Source organism: Equus caballus, chromosome 2 (genome assembly GCF_041296265.1).
Source record: "Equus caballus isolate H_3958 breed thoroughbred chromosome 2, TB-T2T, whole genome shotgun sequence".
Taxonomy (NCBI): domain Eukaryota; kingdom Metazoa; phylum Chordata; class Mammalia; order Perissodactyla; family Equidae; genus Equus; species Equus caballus.
The window spans coordinates 57,594,344-57,612,124 of NC_091685.1; the positions used below are offsets into that span (position 1 = coordinate 57,594,344).

At 37.9% G+C, this 17,781-nt stretch overlaps 1 protein-coding gene across 8 annotated transcripts in view; it reads left to right on the plus strand.

The window, feature by feature from the left end:
- PPP3CC (protein phosphatase 3 catalytic subunit gamma) overlaps positions 1–17,781 on the plus strand; it is a 97,781-nt gene that overhangs the window by 51,430 nt on the left and 28,570 nt on the right. For all 8 annotated transcript variants that reach the window (XM_023636147.2, XM_023636145.2, XM_023636143.2 and 5 more), the window contains exons 4-6: positions 2,394–2,505; positions 12,842–12,987; positions 14,691–14,830. In XM_023636147.2, the coding sequence (XP_023491915.1) occupies positions 2,394–2,505; positions 12,842–12,987; positions 14,691–14,830 (398 nt within the window). The remainder of the gene's footprint in view (positions 1–2,393; positions 2,506–12,841; positions 12,988–14,690; positions 14,831–17,781) is intronic.

The following is a 17,781-nucleotide window of genomic DNA, read 5'->3' on the forward strand; positions in this document are numbered from 1 at the left end:
TTTTCCAAAGTTACTTGGGTTAGTTCTTTTCCCCATCCCCTTCTTTGTTGCTTTTTATCTGTTTATAATACAATTAGGTTCCTTTGTTACTGTTTATATTCCATTTTGAGTTTCTTTCACATCCTGGTTGATTTAATTACTTATTTTGGGGGCACATATAAAACATTATAGTGGTTCTAGAGGTCAAAGCTATCCAAAAACCGATGCTTTGAGAAGTGTCACGCTCTCCTCATCCCTCCCAACTCATCCCAGTTCCTCTTTCTTTCCACCCCTTTCCTCTCTGCCCTGTGTAGGTTATTGGTCTTCTGATTTATCCTTCCCATTTTCTTATGCTCAAGTGAGCAGATACGTGTGTATTTCTTATATCCTCTTCTTTATTACTTAAATAGTAGTGTACTATAGATACTCTTTTGTACTTTTTGTGCTTTTTTCACTTAACAGTAAATCATGGAAATTGCTCCAAATCAGTTTATAGGGATTTCTCTCTCTTGCTCTCTCTCTCTCCTTTTTTTTTTTTGCTGAGGAAGATTAGCCCTGAGCTAACATCTGTACCAGTCTTCCCCTACTTTATATGTGGGTCACTGCCACAGCATGGCTGACAAGTGGTGTAGGTCTGTACCCAGGATCCAGACATGTGAATCTGGGCCGCCGAAGCAGAGCGTGGTAAACCCAACCACTATGCTATGGGCCTGGCCCCACTCTCATTCTTTTTTTATAGCTTCATGGTACTTCACTGTGTGGCTATATCCTAATTTTCTCAGCCTCACTCCTGTGTATGGTCATTTACATTGTTTTCAATATTTTGCTATTGCAAACAATACTGCAACCTTGTGCAGATGTTTTCTTATTGTTGGAGGTGTATCTTCAGGGTAGGCTCCTAGAAGTGGTCAAAAGTTAAGTGAATATGTAGTTTTGTCAGTTTTTACCAAATTATTTTTTTTACCGTGCAAATTATTTTTACTTTTATGTAGTCAAATTTATCTGTCTTTTCTTTTTTTGCCTCCAAATTTTGAGTCATTAGTTATAAAGTTTTTCCCCACACTGAGACTGAAGAAGAACTCACTCACATGTTTTCTTCTAGAACTTCTATGGTTTGATTTTGATACATTTAGATTCCTTATCTGTTTGTCATTTATTATGTATTATGTGAGATAGAGATCTAATGTTTTTTTAAAATGGCACCACTTGTCCCAGAGACATTTGTTAAGAAGTCCATCATTACTCTAGTGATTTAGGATGCCAACTTTATTAATATACCAAATTTTTATATGTACTTGGATTAATTTTTGGACTATTTTATTTCACTGGTATATTTATCCATATATGTGCAGGTATCACTGTTTTAATTGTAGAAGCTTTGTAGTATGTTTAGACATCAGGTCGGTCTAGTCCTCCCTCACAGTTTCTCTTTTTCAGTGTTTTTCTGACTGTTTCCTGGCTGGTTTTGCATGTTTATTTTTCCATATAAATTTAAGTATCAACTTGTCTAACTCCATAAAGTAGCTTGTTGGTATTTTTGTTGGAATTGGAATGATTTTATAAAATAAATTAGGAAGAACTATAATCTTTTAAAGTTGAGTCATCCTGTCCAAGAACGGGAATGTCTTTCCATTTGTTCGTATCTACTTTTGTGTCTTTCAGGAGTGTTTTACATTTTTCCTGGTATGAGTTTGGACATTTCTTATTAAATTTATTCCTATGTGCTTAATTTTTGCTGCTGTTGTAAATGGAGTTTTTTCTACTATTGTGTCCTATTTATTGTTTGTGTGTATGAAGGCTATTGATTTTGTATGCTAATTTCATATCCTCCAAATTTGTATGCTAATTTCATATCCTCCAACATTACTGAATTCTTTTATTGTTTGAGTTAGTTTTATCATTGATTTTTCTGGAGTTTTTCAGGTTTACTATCATATCATCTGAAAATAGAGATAGTTTTATTTTTTTCTTTACCCACTCTTAAGCCTCTAATTGATTTCTTTTGTCTAATTCCATTGGCTGATACCTCTAGTACAATGTTGAATAGTGGTGGAGAGAGTGGATATCCTTGCCTTATCTCTGATTTTAGTGGGAATGTCTCCAGTGTTTCTCCATTAAGTAAAATACAGGTTTTAGGACTAAGGTATATATATGTGAGTGGCTTTGTCACAGAGTTCTGGATATTTGGCTAGAACATGGGAACAGAAATTAAAGAGAGCCTTGTATGAAAGCTACTCTCTGTGCTCTGACAGATTCCAGGGCAGCAGCATATCACATTCAAAAGCTGGAAGGTTTCATGTTTCAGCTTGAGAAAAGCAATGAGATATGCCACAAGTCATCTGAATTGACGTAAGTCATGTTTGTGCCTTATTATGGTCACAAGTAAAAATTTTATCCTTGTATTTATCTTGTAGTGTGTGCTGTTTTTATGGAGTTTAAAGATCAATCATCCTAAAACATTGTTTCTGCTTCGAGGAAATCATGAATGCAGGCATCTTACAGAGTATTTTACCTTCAAACAGGAATGTAAGTATAATTATTTCTCTCAATCTTTTCTAGTTACTCTTTAGCCAGTCCCAAAGTGAGTTTATGTTCATAAAGAGAAAAGAAACTAATGGAACTCAGATGCTTTCTGTTCTGTTTTTTTTTCTGGTAAGAACCAGGATTCTGCTTTTTAAGACATGTATTTTGAAAATAACTTTTGGGTTTTCCCACTATGTTTATAAAGTAGTACATTTGGTACATTTGGAAAGCATAGGAAAGAAGATAAAAAGAAGATAGAAATTGTCCACAGTCATGCCAGTTAAAGATAATCACACTGGGGCTGGCCCCGTGGCCGAGCGGTTAAGCTCGCGCGCTCCGCTGCAGGCTGCCCAGTGTTTCGTTAGTTTGAATCCTGGGCGCGGACATGGCACTGCTCATCAGACCATGCTGAGGCAGCGTCCCACATGCCAACTAGAAGGACCCACAACGAAGAATATGCAACTATGTACTGGGGGGCTTTGGGGAGAAAAAGGAAAAAATAAACTCTTTGGGAAAAAAAAAAGATAGTCACTGTTATCTCACTATTTGGAATGTGGTCTTCTGTTCTTTTCTGTATATATAAAAGTGTATCATGAAATAGTTCAAATACATACATATCTGAGTGTATTTTTTAAATAAAATTGGACCTATATGTACTGTTTAATAAATTACTTTTTTCACTTTATAAAATGGCGTTTTTCCATATCATTAAATATTTTTGAAAGTGATTTAACAATGTTATTTTAATGTTTTTAAAGTATTCCACCTTAGGAATGCACCATCATGTATGTAGGCAGTTTACTAACAACTGCAGGACATTTAGGTTGTTTCTAACTATAAATAATACTGTAATAGTACAAAGTTTATTATTAAAGGTAGAATTTTTGTGAAAGTCAGAATGTTACATACTAGCTGATTTAAAAAAAACCTCACAGCTTTCTTTGACCAGAATGTAGGTACTCACAATTGACTCTTAACTCACATTCGCTCTGATAGTGGCTGTACTGGAGATGTTTGGGAGAACTCGCCCCAGGGCATTTTTACTTACTGTTTCTTGTTTCCCCAGGTATCTATCTGCTTCTCAGACCTACATCCTCACTTGATTCATGTCATCACTTCACAGATTTTCTTCCCTGCTTACTTTTTCTAAATTAAAACCTCATCATTGCCACAACTAGAAGGACCCACAACTGAAATATACAACTATGTACTGGGGGGATTTGGGGGAGAGGAAAAAAAAAAAGCATGGAAAAAAAAAAAAGAAGATTGGCAAGAGTTGTTAGCTCAGGTGCCAATCTTTAAAAATAAATAAATAAATAAAACCTCATCATTGTACTCTCATACCCTGCTTTCTTTTAATAATATGTGTCAACACCTGAAACTTTTCTGTTTTTAATATATAAAATTTGTGTATTTTTTATCTGTTTGTTTATTGTCTTTCTCTCCCACCAGAATTTAAGCTCCATGACAGCAGAGACATGTTTTGTTTACTGTTGTTTTCCCAGAACAGTATTAATAATTCATAGGGGATGTTTAATAAATATTATTTGAATTAGTTTGCTGAATCAATGATCATCTATAATTTGTATCTTTAGGACAAACTCTCAGAAGAGAATTACTAAATCAGAGGGCGTGAACATTTTTAAAGACTTTTGATATTCTAAATAGCCTTCCAAAAGAAATGATGTATCAGTTTATACTCCAAGGAATTTTTATATTTTTATAGTGAAAGGAAAGTAAAAGAAACCCTGAAATTTAGAGATTTTATTTTTCCTTTTTCTCCCCAAAGCCCCCCGGTACATAATTGTGTATTTTTAGTTGTGGGTCCTTCTAGCTGTGGCATGTGGGACGCCACCTCAGCATGGCCTGATGAGCGGTGCCATGTCCGCGCCCAGGATCCAAACCGGCAAAATCCTGGGCTGCTGAAGCAGAGCGCATGAACCCAACCACTCAACCACCAGGCTGGCCCAAAACCCCGTAATTTAAAACAAACAAAGAAACAAAACCAAAATTATACTTTTTTTAAAAATTTCTGAGATGTTAGCATATTCTCTATAAAATAAGGAATAAATCTTTTGGGTCTTGCCTGGCTGTAAAATCTACTTCTTCCCCCAAATAATCCTGAATATGTAAAAATACTTCAGGGGCTGGCACCATGGCCTAGTGGGTTAGTTCAGTGTGCTCCACTTTGGCGGCCCAGGTTTGCAGATTTGGATCCCAGGTGTGGACCTACACCACTCATCAGCCATGCTGTGGCAGTGACCCACATACTAAATAGAGGCAGATTGGCACAGATGCTAGCTTGGGGCTAATATTCCTCAAGCAAAAAAAAAGAGGAAGATTGGGATCTGTGTCAGCATGCCTGGACTAGGTCACAACGATGGCCACCACAAATGTCTCCATCTCTGGAGAGGTCTCTCCTCTCACCAAGATGCACCCAGAGCCTACCAGAGAGCTGATGAGCTCCTCCTGTGTGATAGAGTCTACACTGGCTCCCAGATGTCCAGGATGAACCAGAGCAGACCCAGAGAGTTATGGGCAAAGCCACCTTCATCCAGTTACACCTGAGAAGGACAACAGTTATATAGATCCTTTGAGTGAACGAGGCCTGGATGAGGCATCTCAAATGCATTAAACTCACTTACTGGTCAAAAAAAAAGAGAGGAAGATTGGCAACAGATGTTAGCTCAGGGTGAAGCTTCCTCGGCAGAAAATAAATAAATAAAAATTTTAAAAAACTTTAGTGTTCATGTAACTGATAGATATTTTTTTGTGTATGTGAGGAAGATTCACCCTCAGCTAACATCCGTTTCCAATCTTCCTCTTTTTGCTTGAGGAAGGATTGTTGCTGAGCTAACGTCTGTGCCAATCTGCCTCTATTTTATATGTGGGACAAAGCCACAGCGTGGCATGATGAGCAGTGTGTAAGTCCACACCCGGATCAAACCCATGAACCCTGAGCTGCCAAAGCAGAGCACATGAACTCAACCACTACACCATCGGGCCAGCCCCTGTAACTGATATTTTGATCATGGATTTCACTTTGTGTCCTACTCGGATTTTTCTTCAGATTGTTATCTTGGAGGAATATATTGTAAAATACTTAAGGCTTTCTTCCCATGAGAATATTCAAAGTTGAAAAAAAAACCTTTTTTTTTTGTGAGGAAGATTAGCCCTGAGCTAATATCTGTGCCTGTCTTCCTCTATTTTGTATGTGGGATGCCTGCCACAGCATGGCTTGACAAGCGATACATATGTCCACACCCGGGATCCGAACCGGTGAACCCACCAGAGCAGAACGTGCGAACTTAACTGCTGCACCACCAGGCCAGCCCCGAAAAAAAACTTCTAAGGATCTGGCCCATGGTGTAGTGGTTAAGTTCATGCACTCTACTTCGGCAGCCCAGGGTTTGCAGGTTCGAATTCTGGACATGGACCTATGTACCACTCATCAAGCCATGCTGTGGCGGCGTCCCACATACAAAATAGAGGAAGATGGGCACAGATGTTAGCTCAGGGACAATCTTCCTCAAGCAAAAAGAGGAAGATTGGCAACAGATGTTAGATCAGGGCCAATCTTCCTCACCAGAAAAACAACTTTTAAATTTGTTTTCAGAGACTCAGAGTTTATCCAGTCCTCCACAAAATCCTTTTACTTCCAGGTAGATTGCAGTTCAGTTGTGTTCCGTATGCTCTGTTAACTCTTGTCACCAGTAGCTCCCTCCATTGGAGTTGGTAGTTGTAATGACAGCCTTCCTCCTAGTAGAGCCTGTAGAGAAGGTTGTTCTTACGACAAGAAATTTTAGAGTATGAACACTTAAAAAAACTCCCTCAGGGGGCCAGCGCTGTGGTGTAGTGGTTAAGTTTGGCACACTCTGCTTCAGTGGCACAGGTTTGTAGGTTCAAATCCCAGGTGTGGACCTACACCACTTGTCAGCCATGCTATGATGATGTCTCACATATAAAGTGGAGGAAGAGTGGCACAGATGTTAGCTCAGGGCAGATCTTCCTCAGGAAAAAAAAAATCCCTCTGACAGAAAAGTCAGCCGCAAGTAGGCAAGATACAGATCATTCCAGCCCTTGGGACTTATTGGAATAAACACTTTACATCAGTAGGTAATAACCAGGAAGTTAAAAAAAATTCTATCTACTGTTGCTGAGTGTTTAAATTAGTGTAAAATATTTGAAGAACAATTTTGGAATGTCTACAAAATTTTAACCCAGCAGTTTGACTTATAGGAATTTGCCATGCAGATTGTATTGATTTTTGATGCTGCACAACAAATTACTACAAATTTTGCTGCTTAAAGCAACACATTTGTTATGTCACAGTGCTTTGGATCAGAAGTCCAGGCCCAGTGTGGCTCAATTCTCTGCTAAGGGTCTCACTGAGCTGAAATCAAGGTGTCACCAGGGCTGCAGTTCTCATCTGGAGCTTGGGGTCTTTTTCCAAGCTCACTAGTTGTTGGCAGTCTTTGTGACTATAGGATTAAGGTCCCCGTTTTCCTCCTGGTTATGGGCTGGGGAATACCCTCAGCTTCTAGAGCCTGCTTGCGGTTCCTTGCCATGTGGCTCTATGGGTGGTTCACCATATGGGTGTTTGCTTTCTTCCAGGCAGCCTGGATGCATCTTTCTGCCCTTCTCTTCTGTGTTCAGCCAGCTGGAGAAAATCCCCCCCCAAGAGAATCTCTTTTGTCATAGCAAAGTGTAATCATGGGAGTCTCAGCATATTCACAGATTCCACCCAAAGGGGGCACAGATTACACAAAGGTGTAGGTCATCTTAGAATTCTACCTACCACACTGTATACTCACAGAAAGAAAAGAAAATATGTGTGTGTAAGGATGTTCATCATAGTGTTAATTGTAATAGCAAAACAAAGAGAATCTAAATGTTAACAAGGGACTGCTTAAATAAGTTATAATACAACTGAAAAAATAGAATACTGTGCAACTGTTGAAAGATCAAGGTGGATATAGATGTTCTGATATGGAGAGATGTTCAAATATATTGTTAGGTGACAGGTGCCATTTGCAGAACACGTATAGTGAGATCTCCTTTGTAAATTAAAAATAATATGCAGAAAAAATTTGTAATAGTGATTACCTGTGGGGAGTTGGGTCAGGAAGATTTGCACTTTTAATTTTATATCCTCCCATGCTACTGCTTGAATTAGCTTTTATCACCACCATGTACTACTATTTTATATATTTTTTACCTGGTAACTTTAAAATTACCCAGTTGGGGCCCAGGCATTGAACTGGCTTGCTAAACCACCTCAGGTAATTACACTGCGTGCTGCTGTTAGGAAGGCCTGCTCCAGAGGCTCGGAAACAGTTTACTATTTGTCATTTGAGATCACTTCGTCTAATAGTTTAAAAATTGGAAATACTTTGCATTATTTTTCTAAGTCAAATATTGGGGTATTCCTCATTACACCTTTTTTTTTTTACCTGAAAATATACATAATGCATATCAAGCAGTTAACAAAGGCCCTGTAATGCTCAGTATTTAGCAGTAGAAAGTAATGAAGAAAGCTGTTTATGGATGCCTCTGTTCTGAGTTAAGGTTCAGGTTTTTTTAGGTAACATTTTATCTAATTGTTCCTCTGTTTTTTCAGAGTTCTTTTTTTGACTGGTATAATTGGTTCAGACTATTTATAGAAGATGGAACAATAGATCTGGGAAATATTTTAAGTGTCTCATTTTGCACAGAATTTCTTATCTCAGGTTTTTATTTGCTTTCACTTGCTTTAATTTTGTTAAACCAGGTTTCTTTCTCTTTCTTTTACCTACCAAGACACTCCTGTTTGATTCGAATGCTGCATCTGAAATGTAAATAAGTCTTGGAATAAGCACACCAAGTCAAGTGCAGTTTCAAGTTTCGTTTCTATATGAGGAAAGAGCATGGGTACTGCTTTCCATGGGTGTTTTCACTGATAAGCCAGCCTCTCCTAAAGGGCCACTGTGGCTTTTGGAATCAGCGCCTTGTAATTACTGTTAAGTGACGCTTAGCCCCACATTGCAGCTGCAGTGTTGTTAATATTTCTAAACGGCCAGTGGAGGCTTTTCTTTTCTTATGTCAATTCTTATATTGCAGAGATTTTTCTTTTTCTTTATATTCCTTTCAAATCCAGAGATAATTTGAGTAGCAAAGTATAACAGTTAATTTTTGACACATCATTTATCTTTGCAAAAATATTTCTTTTTATTTTTTTAATTTTTTTCCTTTTTCTCCCCAAAGCCCCCTGGTACATAGTTGTATATTCTTCGTTCTGGGTCCTTCTAGTTGTGGCATGTGAGACCCCGCCTCAGCGTGGCTTGATGAGCAGTGCCATGTCTGCGCCCAGGATTCGGACTGACAAAACACTGGGACGCCTGCAGCGGAGTGTGTGAACTTAACCACTCGGCCACGGGGCCAGCCCCACAAAAATATTTCTTTATTGTTATGTACTTGGAAAGCAAAAAGTCTAGTGCTTTTATGATTCCATCTCATAGCTCTGGGTCCAGATTTCTTAAGTAAATTGATTTCTTGTTTCCATGAGCTATTTTCTGATGTGTAATAAACAGCTTACTGACAGGTTCCAGAAATTCCTGTCATTTGGCTAACGAAAACAGTATTGTTATGACAGGTTGATTTTTTTTTTTTTTAAGATTTTATTTTTCCTTTTTCTCCCCAAAGCCCCCCAGTCCATAGTTGTGTATTTTTAGTTGTGGATCCTTCTAGTTGTGGCATGTGGGATGCCGCCTCAGCATGGCTTGATGAGCAGTGCCATGTCCATGCTCAGGATTCGAACTGGCCAAACCCTGGGCCGCCAAAGCTGAGCATGCAAACTTAACCACTCGGCCACGGGGCTGGCCCCTGATTTTTTTTTAATAAGCAAATATTATTTGTTGTCGTTCATTACAGCATTATTTATAGTAGCAAGAGATTGATGTGGTTAGATTGTGGTATATCCATAAAGTGAAATACTATGTAGATATTTAAAAAAATAATTACAAAGCTCTTCATATAAAGATGTGGCATGATCTCCAAAATACGTTAAGTACGAAAAGCAAGTGCAAAACAGTGTATGCTACCATTTATCTAAAAAACAAAAGGCTGTTGTGAAAAGAGAATAAATATACATATCTGCGTATGTATGCATGGAGTATCTTTGTAGAGACACCCAGGAAACTAGTAATACTGGTTGCCTGCAGAGAAGGGTAAGAGACACTGTATACCCTTTTGTAGCTTTTAAATTTTGAACCAAGTAAGTGTATTACTTATTTTTTTAAATAACAAAAGTAAATAAAAATTAAAACAAATATAGAATTGATGGCTAGACCAGGTCATGGTTTCTTGCAAAGAGTCCTGACCCTTAAAATTACTTTCAAAGAATACTGTTGAAGATTTTGTTTTGTTAATGTTGTATTATTGATACCAGTTAGAACTTGTGTCAGTGTAATCCTATGACTTAGGTCCGTTATTCCTTCATTATAAAAATAATTGTTTTAGGGGCTATATCTTAAAATTTGTCGTGAAATAAAGAACTTGAGTCAGCTGATTTAACCTTTGGAAATTATATATTTGGCTATTTAGATTCTCCTGTTAAGTATTTAATTTAAAAATAATGATTTGGAGGAATATTGCCTGGTGTTAGGAGCATAAACAGCTGCAAGTTCCAGTTCTGCCACTTACTAGCTTGCAACTTTGGGCGAGTAAGCCCAGTTTCCTCAGCTTTTTGATGAAGATAGTAATAGTACCTACTTCATAGAGTTTCTGTGAGGATTAAATAAGGTAATTTTGGTTAAAGCTTATGTAGTACCTATGGTGTGCCAGAGATTATTCAAAGCATTTGTGTGTGTGAATTCCTTTAATCCTCACAGCAACCTTGTAATATAGGTAAGTATTATTATTATGCCCATTTTATAGATGAAGAAATCAAGGCACAGAGAGTTAAGTAATTTGTTCAAAGTACCATAGCTAGTAAGTGATAGAGCCAGGGTTCAAATCCAGGCAGTCAGGTTCCAGACTCTATTCTCTTGACCACCATGCTGTGTTGAACACTTAGCTCACTGATGGCACGGGCACGTTGTGAGCCTTCAACAAATTTCAATAATAAAGGTAGTATAGTAATAATATTACTATACAAATACTATATGTCCATCATAGAAAATACAGCTAAACTAACTTAAAGAAGAATATAGATATTATCTTCAATTTTACACCTCATAAAATAAAAATGTTGGTATTTACGTATGTATTCATATACTTTAAGAAAATGAAAATGGTAACGTTTTGTAATCTGTTTTGGTCATGTGTTAATATAACATGAACTTCTTTCTGCTTAATTTGGTTTGTGACCTCCTGTTCTAATTTACAAAATGCGTTAAGACACTGTATTACATACCATCTTTCTCAAGACTTGGCATCCTCTTAGAATTAGGCTAAGGAATTCTTTTGAGTCATTCTTAGTGTTGTAAGGCATTTTATTGATTTAAAAATGAGGTTTTAGACCGTGAATTAATAAGTAATTCAAATCCCTGCCCCTATGCAAGCTGAGGACTTTTACAAAGGAATTCTTTATTGATATTGGCCACAGAGAGAACTCAGGCTCCAAGGGTTTTCAGGAGAAAGAGTCAATCACTGTTCACAAATGAAAGGATTTTTTTGTTAAATTTTTTTCCTCCAACAGACTTTATGGCCAGTGATAGATCTACTTTTGAAATACCCCAAATTTATAGTGTTAAAATACAAAGCAGAATGTAAGGATGTAATTGTAAGGAGATACAAAGATGCGTAAGACACGTCTCTTGTTAATTTGGATGTCATCATAGAGTTAGCATATATTGTGAGAGAGATGATCTTAACTGCTGTCATGGTAGTACAAAATGCTCTAAAGTTTCTAAAGGAACCCACAGACTCCCTTAATGCCCTCTGACCCTGGTCACCCAGTGTTGGTGATAAAGAGAGAAGCTTCACTTTCAGGGATGGAGAGCCTCATAACCACAAGTGTGGTCCACTGGTTTACGCCTTACCCTTAGACATCTTTCTCCAGTTGTTCCTGCCACTTGTGTCCTGCAATCTGGCCCAAGTCTGGACTCATTACCCTTCACTTTATTCCCCCAAAGCCTTGCCAACACCAGGCTCTGATACTTAAATATGTCTTTTCTAAAAGCTTGGCAATTTCAAGGAGGAAATAAACAGAAAAAATTACCAACTAAATAATCTCACTCGCTTGCTATAGCTTTGTTCTCTAGGTCCTGTAGGCTCTGTCTCATCTCCAGTGAAACTTGGAAGAGAAGGAGCTCACAGTTCTTTAGGGCGGCCTACTTGTATGACTTCTGGCCTTTCTGCCAACGTACGTCTCCAAGCACAGCTTGACTTTTTGAAAGCTGAGGAAGAAGATATTCTCTTTCTCTTTAAACTAAAGCCTTCTTCCACTTTTGCACTTATTATTTCATGACCTATTCTTTCTCAGTAATTGTGGAGACCTCACCCTCTGCCCACTGGAGTATTTCCTTGTTCTGTAGCCCCAGCGTGACAACCACATCAAAATACAATTCATTAAGATGAACATTTTTACCTAAAATAGAACCAGGACATAATTTGCTTAAAGACCTTAAAATTACCAGCAAAAAGATTGTTGACGACTCTTAAAACTCTGGTTTCCATTTATATATCTTCAACACCAACAAGGGGTCTTTTTAGACCCAACAAAATATTCAGACTCACAAGACTACCATGGGCCATGCTTGGCATCCAATCCCTTTTCAGTGGAGTCGTCTTCATAGGAGTGCGTACAGCAGTTCAGAGGTTTTCTGCCTCTTACCTCCCTTTCTTCCCAACCTCTCCAAGTCACAGCTATGGTGCAAGGAGACAATATCCACACTGGGCACATTAGGAGCCACGCTGGCTTAGAAGCCTCGTGCATTACCAGTGTTCATATCTCTTGTAAAAGGTTCATTGGCATAGTTTCTATAGTCCCACAAAGGGCATACCTTATGAGTCACCACACTCAGAGAAGCCGAAAGCTATAGTTTCCCACCAGAGATTTGGGTAATTTTTACTAAAAGCAATGTTGCCTAATAGCACAGCTGACATTGACTTTATCAGGCTTCTAGCAACAGAGCTAGAAAGTTAATCCAAGGTCACCCTTGTCTTTCAAGAAGGAGAGAGGTTTTGTTTACCCTTTCTCCACAGCTTTTCAAAAATGTCTTTACAAAGATGATTGTGTTTTCAAGTTTGCCTGAAATAAATGACTTTGAAATAGCTCATAATCTTCTGACCTATGTCTTTTTTCATATATGATAAATGTTAGCTTTTCTTCCTTTGACTATTTTTCCTTTTTTAATAGGTCGAATCAAATATTCTGAACAGGTGTATGATGCGTGTATGGATACATTTGACTGTCTTCCTCTTGCTGCCCTCTTAAACCAGCAGTTTCTGTGTGTCCATGGAGGGATGTCACCTGAAATCACTAGTTTAGATGACATTAGGAAAGTAAGTACTCTTTCATTAGTCTCATGAAGTTTACATATTTTTAAAAATTTTGTTCTTTATTGCAGTCAATTAATATGTCTTCATTGCTGAAAAATTTTAAGTACTACAGATAATCAAAAGCAAGAAAATGGAAATTACCTGTGATTTCATTATTGGGAGATAACTACTGTTAACGTTTTGCTATATGTCTTCCAGAAAATTTCTGTAATTTTTAGTGAAATCTGTGCTTTTACCAACTAGAAACATAGCATTTTTTGAGTATAGCCCTGAAACTTTAAATTATGTAGCAATGTGGAAGGAAGGAAACCAGGGTTCTAATCCCTGTCTTGCCATTGATTGTGTAACCTTGACCAAATCACTTCACCTCTTAGTCACATTTTCTTCTCTGTGAAATGAGGAAGTTGAAATGGTCTGTGGACTCTTCCAGCTCTGAAATTCATTGCCTTTGACATTTTAGATAATAGAGTTTAATTGCTACGCTTGCCTGACTTGGTAATTATTATTTCCAGGATTCTGTATCTCATGATTGAAAAAAGAAGATCAGACTTTTTTTACACTCGTTTTGTTCTATATTACCGTCTTCTCTCCTCTACCTTTGCGTTATCTTACCTGTCTCATACAAGTACAGAAACTAAAGTTTTTTCTGTTTATAAGACTTTTCTCAGAATTAAGGTTACTCTCCTCAGGGTGAGAGGGTGTGCCTATGTACGCTGCCTTTTCTGCTGCCTGATAGTCTTTTAAATAACCAGCATTTCTCTTTTACATAGTATGTCTTGAATTTTACATTTCTTAATCAATTATATTAATAAAAAGCTCCCCTTTCACTTAACAGAAGTCCTCTTCTTGACACTCGGCTTTTCTGGTTACTTGTTTTCTCTTGGCTTTTATGCTTTTAACCAAAGCAGCAGTAACTGCAGGCTTAAATTAGTAACTGATATGGAAATACCTCCACTGCACAGAATGGAAAGGATGAAAGCCCTTTACAAAATAGAACTACCATTCTTTAAAATAAAGAAATCTCCATTGGAATGAGGTAGACAATAAACAGAGCCATTGTACACCCCTTCCTGTTCTCATGGTAACACTGGCTTACCTGGGCAATCGAAATGAACTTTACATGGCCTTTCCAGGGGGCCAGCCCGGTGGCGCAGTGGTTAAGTTCCCACGTTCCACTTCGACAGCCTGGGGTTCGCCCTTTCGGATCCCGGGTGCAGACATGGCACCACTCAGCAAGCCATGCTGTGGCAGGTGTCCCACATATAAGGTAGAGGAAGATGAGCACCGATGTTAGCTCAGGGCCAGTCTTCCTCAGCAAAAAGAGGAGGATTGGCAGCGGATGTTAGCTCAGGGCTAATCTTCCTCAAACAAACAAACAAACATAATCTTTCTAAATAGTAGTGTATCTCTATAGTGGTTGATTTCACATTCAAATTAAATGAGTGTGCCACTTTAAGATTAGGATGTGAGGGAGTCCTTTTCTACAGTATGGTTAGATGACACGGATATTTATAAAAGTCTATTACAGAAAATAAAAATTCTTTATCTAAATTTGTTAATATTCATTTTCTTGCAGGAATATCCTCCAGAGGCTTACCATCTCTCCTCGTATGCTCTTGTGGGTGGAAGAGTTTTTGACCCATACCAGTTTCCAAAAGCTCCTTTGCTTTCATGATTTTTCTTCTTTTTGCTTTTGTGTGTTTTAGTTAGACAGGTTTAAGGAGCCTCCAGCCTTTGGGCCAGTGTGTGACCTTCTTTGGTCTGATCCCTCAGAGGATTACGGCAATGAGAAGACCTTGGAGCACTATACCCACAACACTGTCCGAGGGTGCTCGTATTTTTACAGGTAAGCCCGTCCTCAGAGTTAATAAATTAGGAAATTGTAATATATATTAAGTTATTTTTAAGGATTTTACATCTTGAATTTGTGTAATTTTTTGATACTCTTGTTTGTTTCTATTTGATTAGATGTTATGCCCTAATAAGTGTAGTATACTGAACACGACTGAACAGGACGTCTTGCAGTGCTTCAGTGTGGTCTTACTCTAAATGATCTAGATTATTTGTTCCCACACATCATCTATAGACTGTTTTAAAAATAAGGATTTCCTGGGGCCGGTCCTGTGGCAGAGTGGTTAAGTTCACACACTCCGCTTCAGCAGCCCAGGGTTCGCCAGTTCCGATCCTCGGCACAGACCTGACACCGCTCATCAAGCCATGCTGAGGTGGCATCCCACGTACAGGAATTAGAAGAACCTGCAACTAGGATATACAACTACGTACGGAGGCTTGGGGAGAAAAAAAAAAAAAAAAAGAGGAAGATTGGCAACAGATGTTAGCTGAGGGCCAATCTTCCTCAAAAGAAAAAGATTTCTTGAGCCAGCCCTGATGGTCTAGTGGTTAAAGTTCAGTGCTCACCACTTTGGCGGCCTGGGTTCACTTCCTGGTCTCAGAACCACACCACATGTCTGTCAGTTGCCATGCTGTGGTGGTGGCTCACATAGAAGAACTGGAACGACTTACAACTAGGATATACAACCATGCACTGGGGCTTTGGGGAGGAAAAAAAATTTTTTTGGCTCTTCTACCAGAGATTCTGATTCAGTAGGTCTGAGAGAGGGGAATCCTGTTACTTTTTAAAAAGTTCTGCCGCTTGTGGAACCACTGGTATATACAAAGATATAAAAAGAACAGGACCTTGTGAACTAAGCCCAGGACATTTCCTGGGAGTTGGCTGTTGTCTTAAATCTCATATGGAAGCTTTCACGGGGCTTTGCACTCAAAAATAGGGAGATATAAGAAAGTTTGAAGTCAAAATTTTTTAATCCAAATATTTTATTGTGACAAATAATACATGTATTTAGTCCCCTAAAAATCTTTGTTAATTGCCTAAGATCAGGCATTCCTTAAATGACAGTCATATACAAAAGTAAGAGGCCTCAATTTTCTGTGGTTTTAACACCTTCTTAGCAACCTTTTTTCATTCCTTTCTGCCAATTTTAGCAGTGACTAATATGATGAACTCTTTTAAATTTTATTTCTTCTTACATTGCTTAAAAGAAAGAGCATAATACTTCTTTACTGTTAGCACAGTTTCTGTGGCGGTCAACCTGGCGGTGTCTCTTAGTCATAAGTGCCATGGCCTTTGCTCCAGAGGTTCTACTCTAAACACTCCTGTGGCTGTATTAGATCTTCGTTATTCATGAATTCTCATTCGCAAATATGCCCAGTTGCTAAGATTTATTTGTAACCCCAACATCAATACTCATAGCGCTCTCATGGTCGTTTGCAAACGTGCATACAGGCAGAGTGATGAAAACTTTGAGTCACTGCATGTGTTCCCAGCTGAGGCTGAACAATGAGTTGCTCTGACTTCTTGTTTCAGATCTCATACTGTAAGCATATCTCATACTGTAAGTATTTTTTTGTGTGGTCTATTTAGTGCAACATTTTTCACATTTTTTGTTGGTGATTTCTCTGTTTAAAATGCCCCCAAGCATAGTGCTGAAGTGCTGTCTAGTGTTCGTACATGCAGGAAGACTGTGATGTGCCTTACAGAGCAAATACGTGTGTGCTATATAAACTTCATTTCAGAGCGAGTTAAGGCATTGTTGGCTATGAGTTCCATGTTAATGAATCAACAATATATATTAAATAATTTGTCTTTACTCAGAAACACACATAAAACAAAGTTATGTATTGATCAGTTGATGAAAAAGTTGTGACCAGAGAGGCTCAGAGGACCTTGACCTTGTGTTTCCCTGGGAGCACTGGTTCAGCATTCACTAGTTCAGTTTCTGCGGCAGCTTCGTAGAGCATAGCTATCGCAAATAACTAGAATCCACTATACTTGCCAGTGTATAAAATGTATGTAACAATGTTATCCATTGCTACATTATTTATGATAAAAGATTTAAAACAACCTAAACGTTCAGTAGAAGACTAGTTAAAGAAATTATGGTACACCTAGACAGTGGAATGTAGCAGACAATGCAATGAGGCTGTTTTTAAAAATGAAGAAAAGAAAATAAAGTCTTTATATACTGATATGCAATAATCACTAATGTGAAGTGAAAAAAAAGACGTAGTACAGACCTATGTACCATCTCATAACATTCCTGCAAGTGAGGGGGCATGTGCATGTGTGTATGTATGATTGCTTGAAATTGAATAAAATATCTCTGAAATGGTGCTCGAAGAAACCAGCAACATTGGTTGCTTCCAGGGTAGCTGGAAGATATAGGTAGAAAGGTGAGAGGCATTTCACTGTATACTCTTTCGTGTCTTTCAATTTTATACCCTGTGAATATACACCCTCTTTTAAAAATTATTTTTTTCTGATGAGCGTAATAAAGAGATTTAAACATAAACTAAATAATTAACATTTGGATAATTTCGTATTCTCCAGTTCTTCTTTTCAGGTATTTGTCATTCAGAAAGATAATAGTACTAAACAAATATGTTAGGAATAGATGCAAATATCGTACTTTTCGTTAGAATAATGCTGGGTATAATATTTGCATTTACTCTTGAAATATTCCTGCATAATATCATCTTGGTGTTGATATTTCCTGTGAAGATGTAAGTAGGTTCTTCAGTTTTTCCAACAATTTGACAATTTGAAGATTGTGTGTTCAGTTTCTAGCACCTACTATACAAACACACACATTACTGAGGTACTTTTTTTTATATCAACATACCAAGAAAAGTTTTGGTGTTGTGTTATTATTGTACAGGTAAGACCAAAAAAATTAAAAGGTGAGGGAGCTCTGTTTCTGTGCTAGGGTTGTCTGTTAT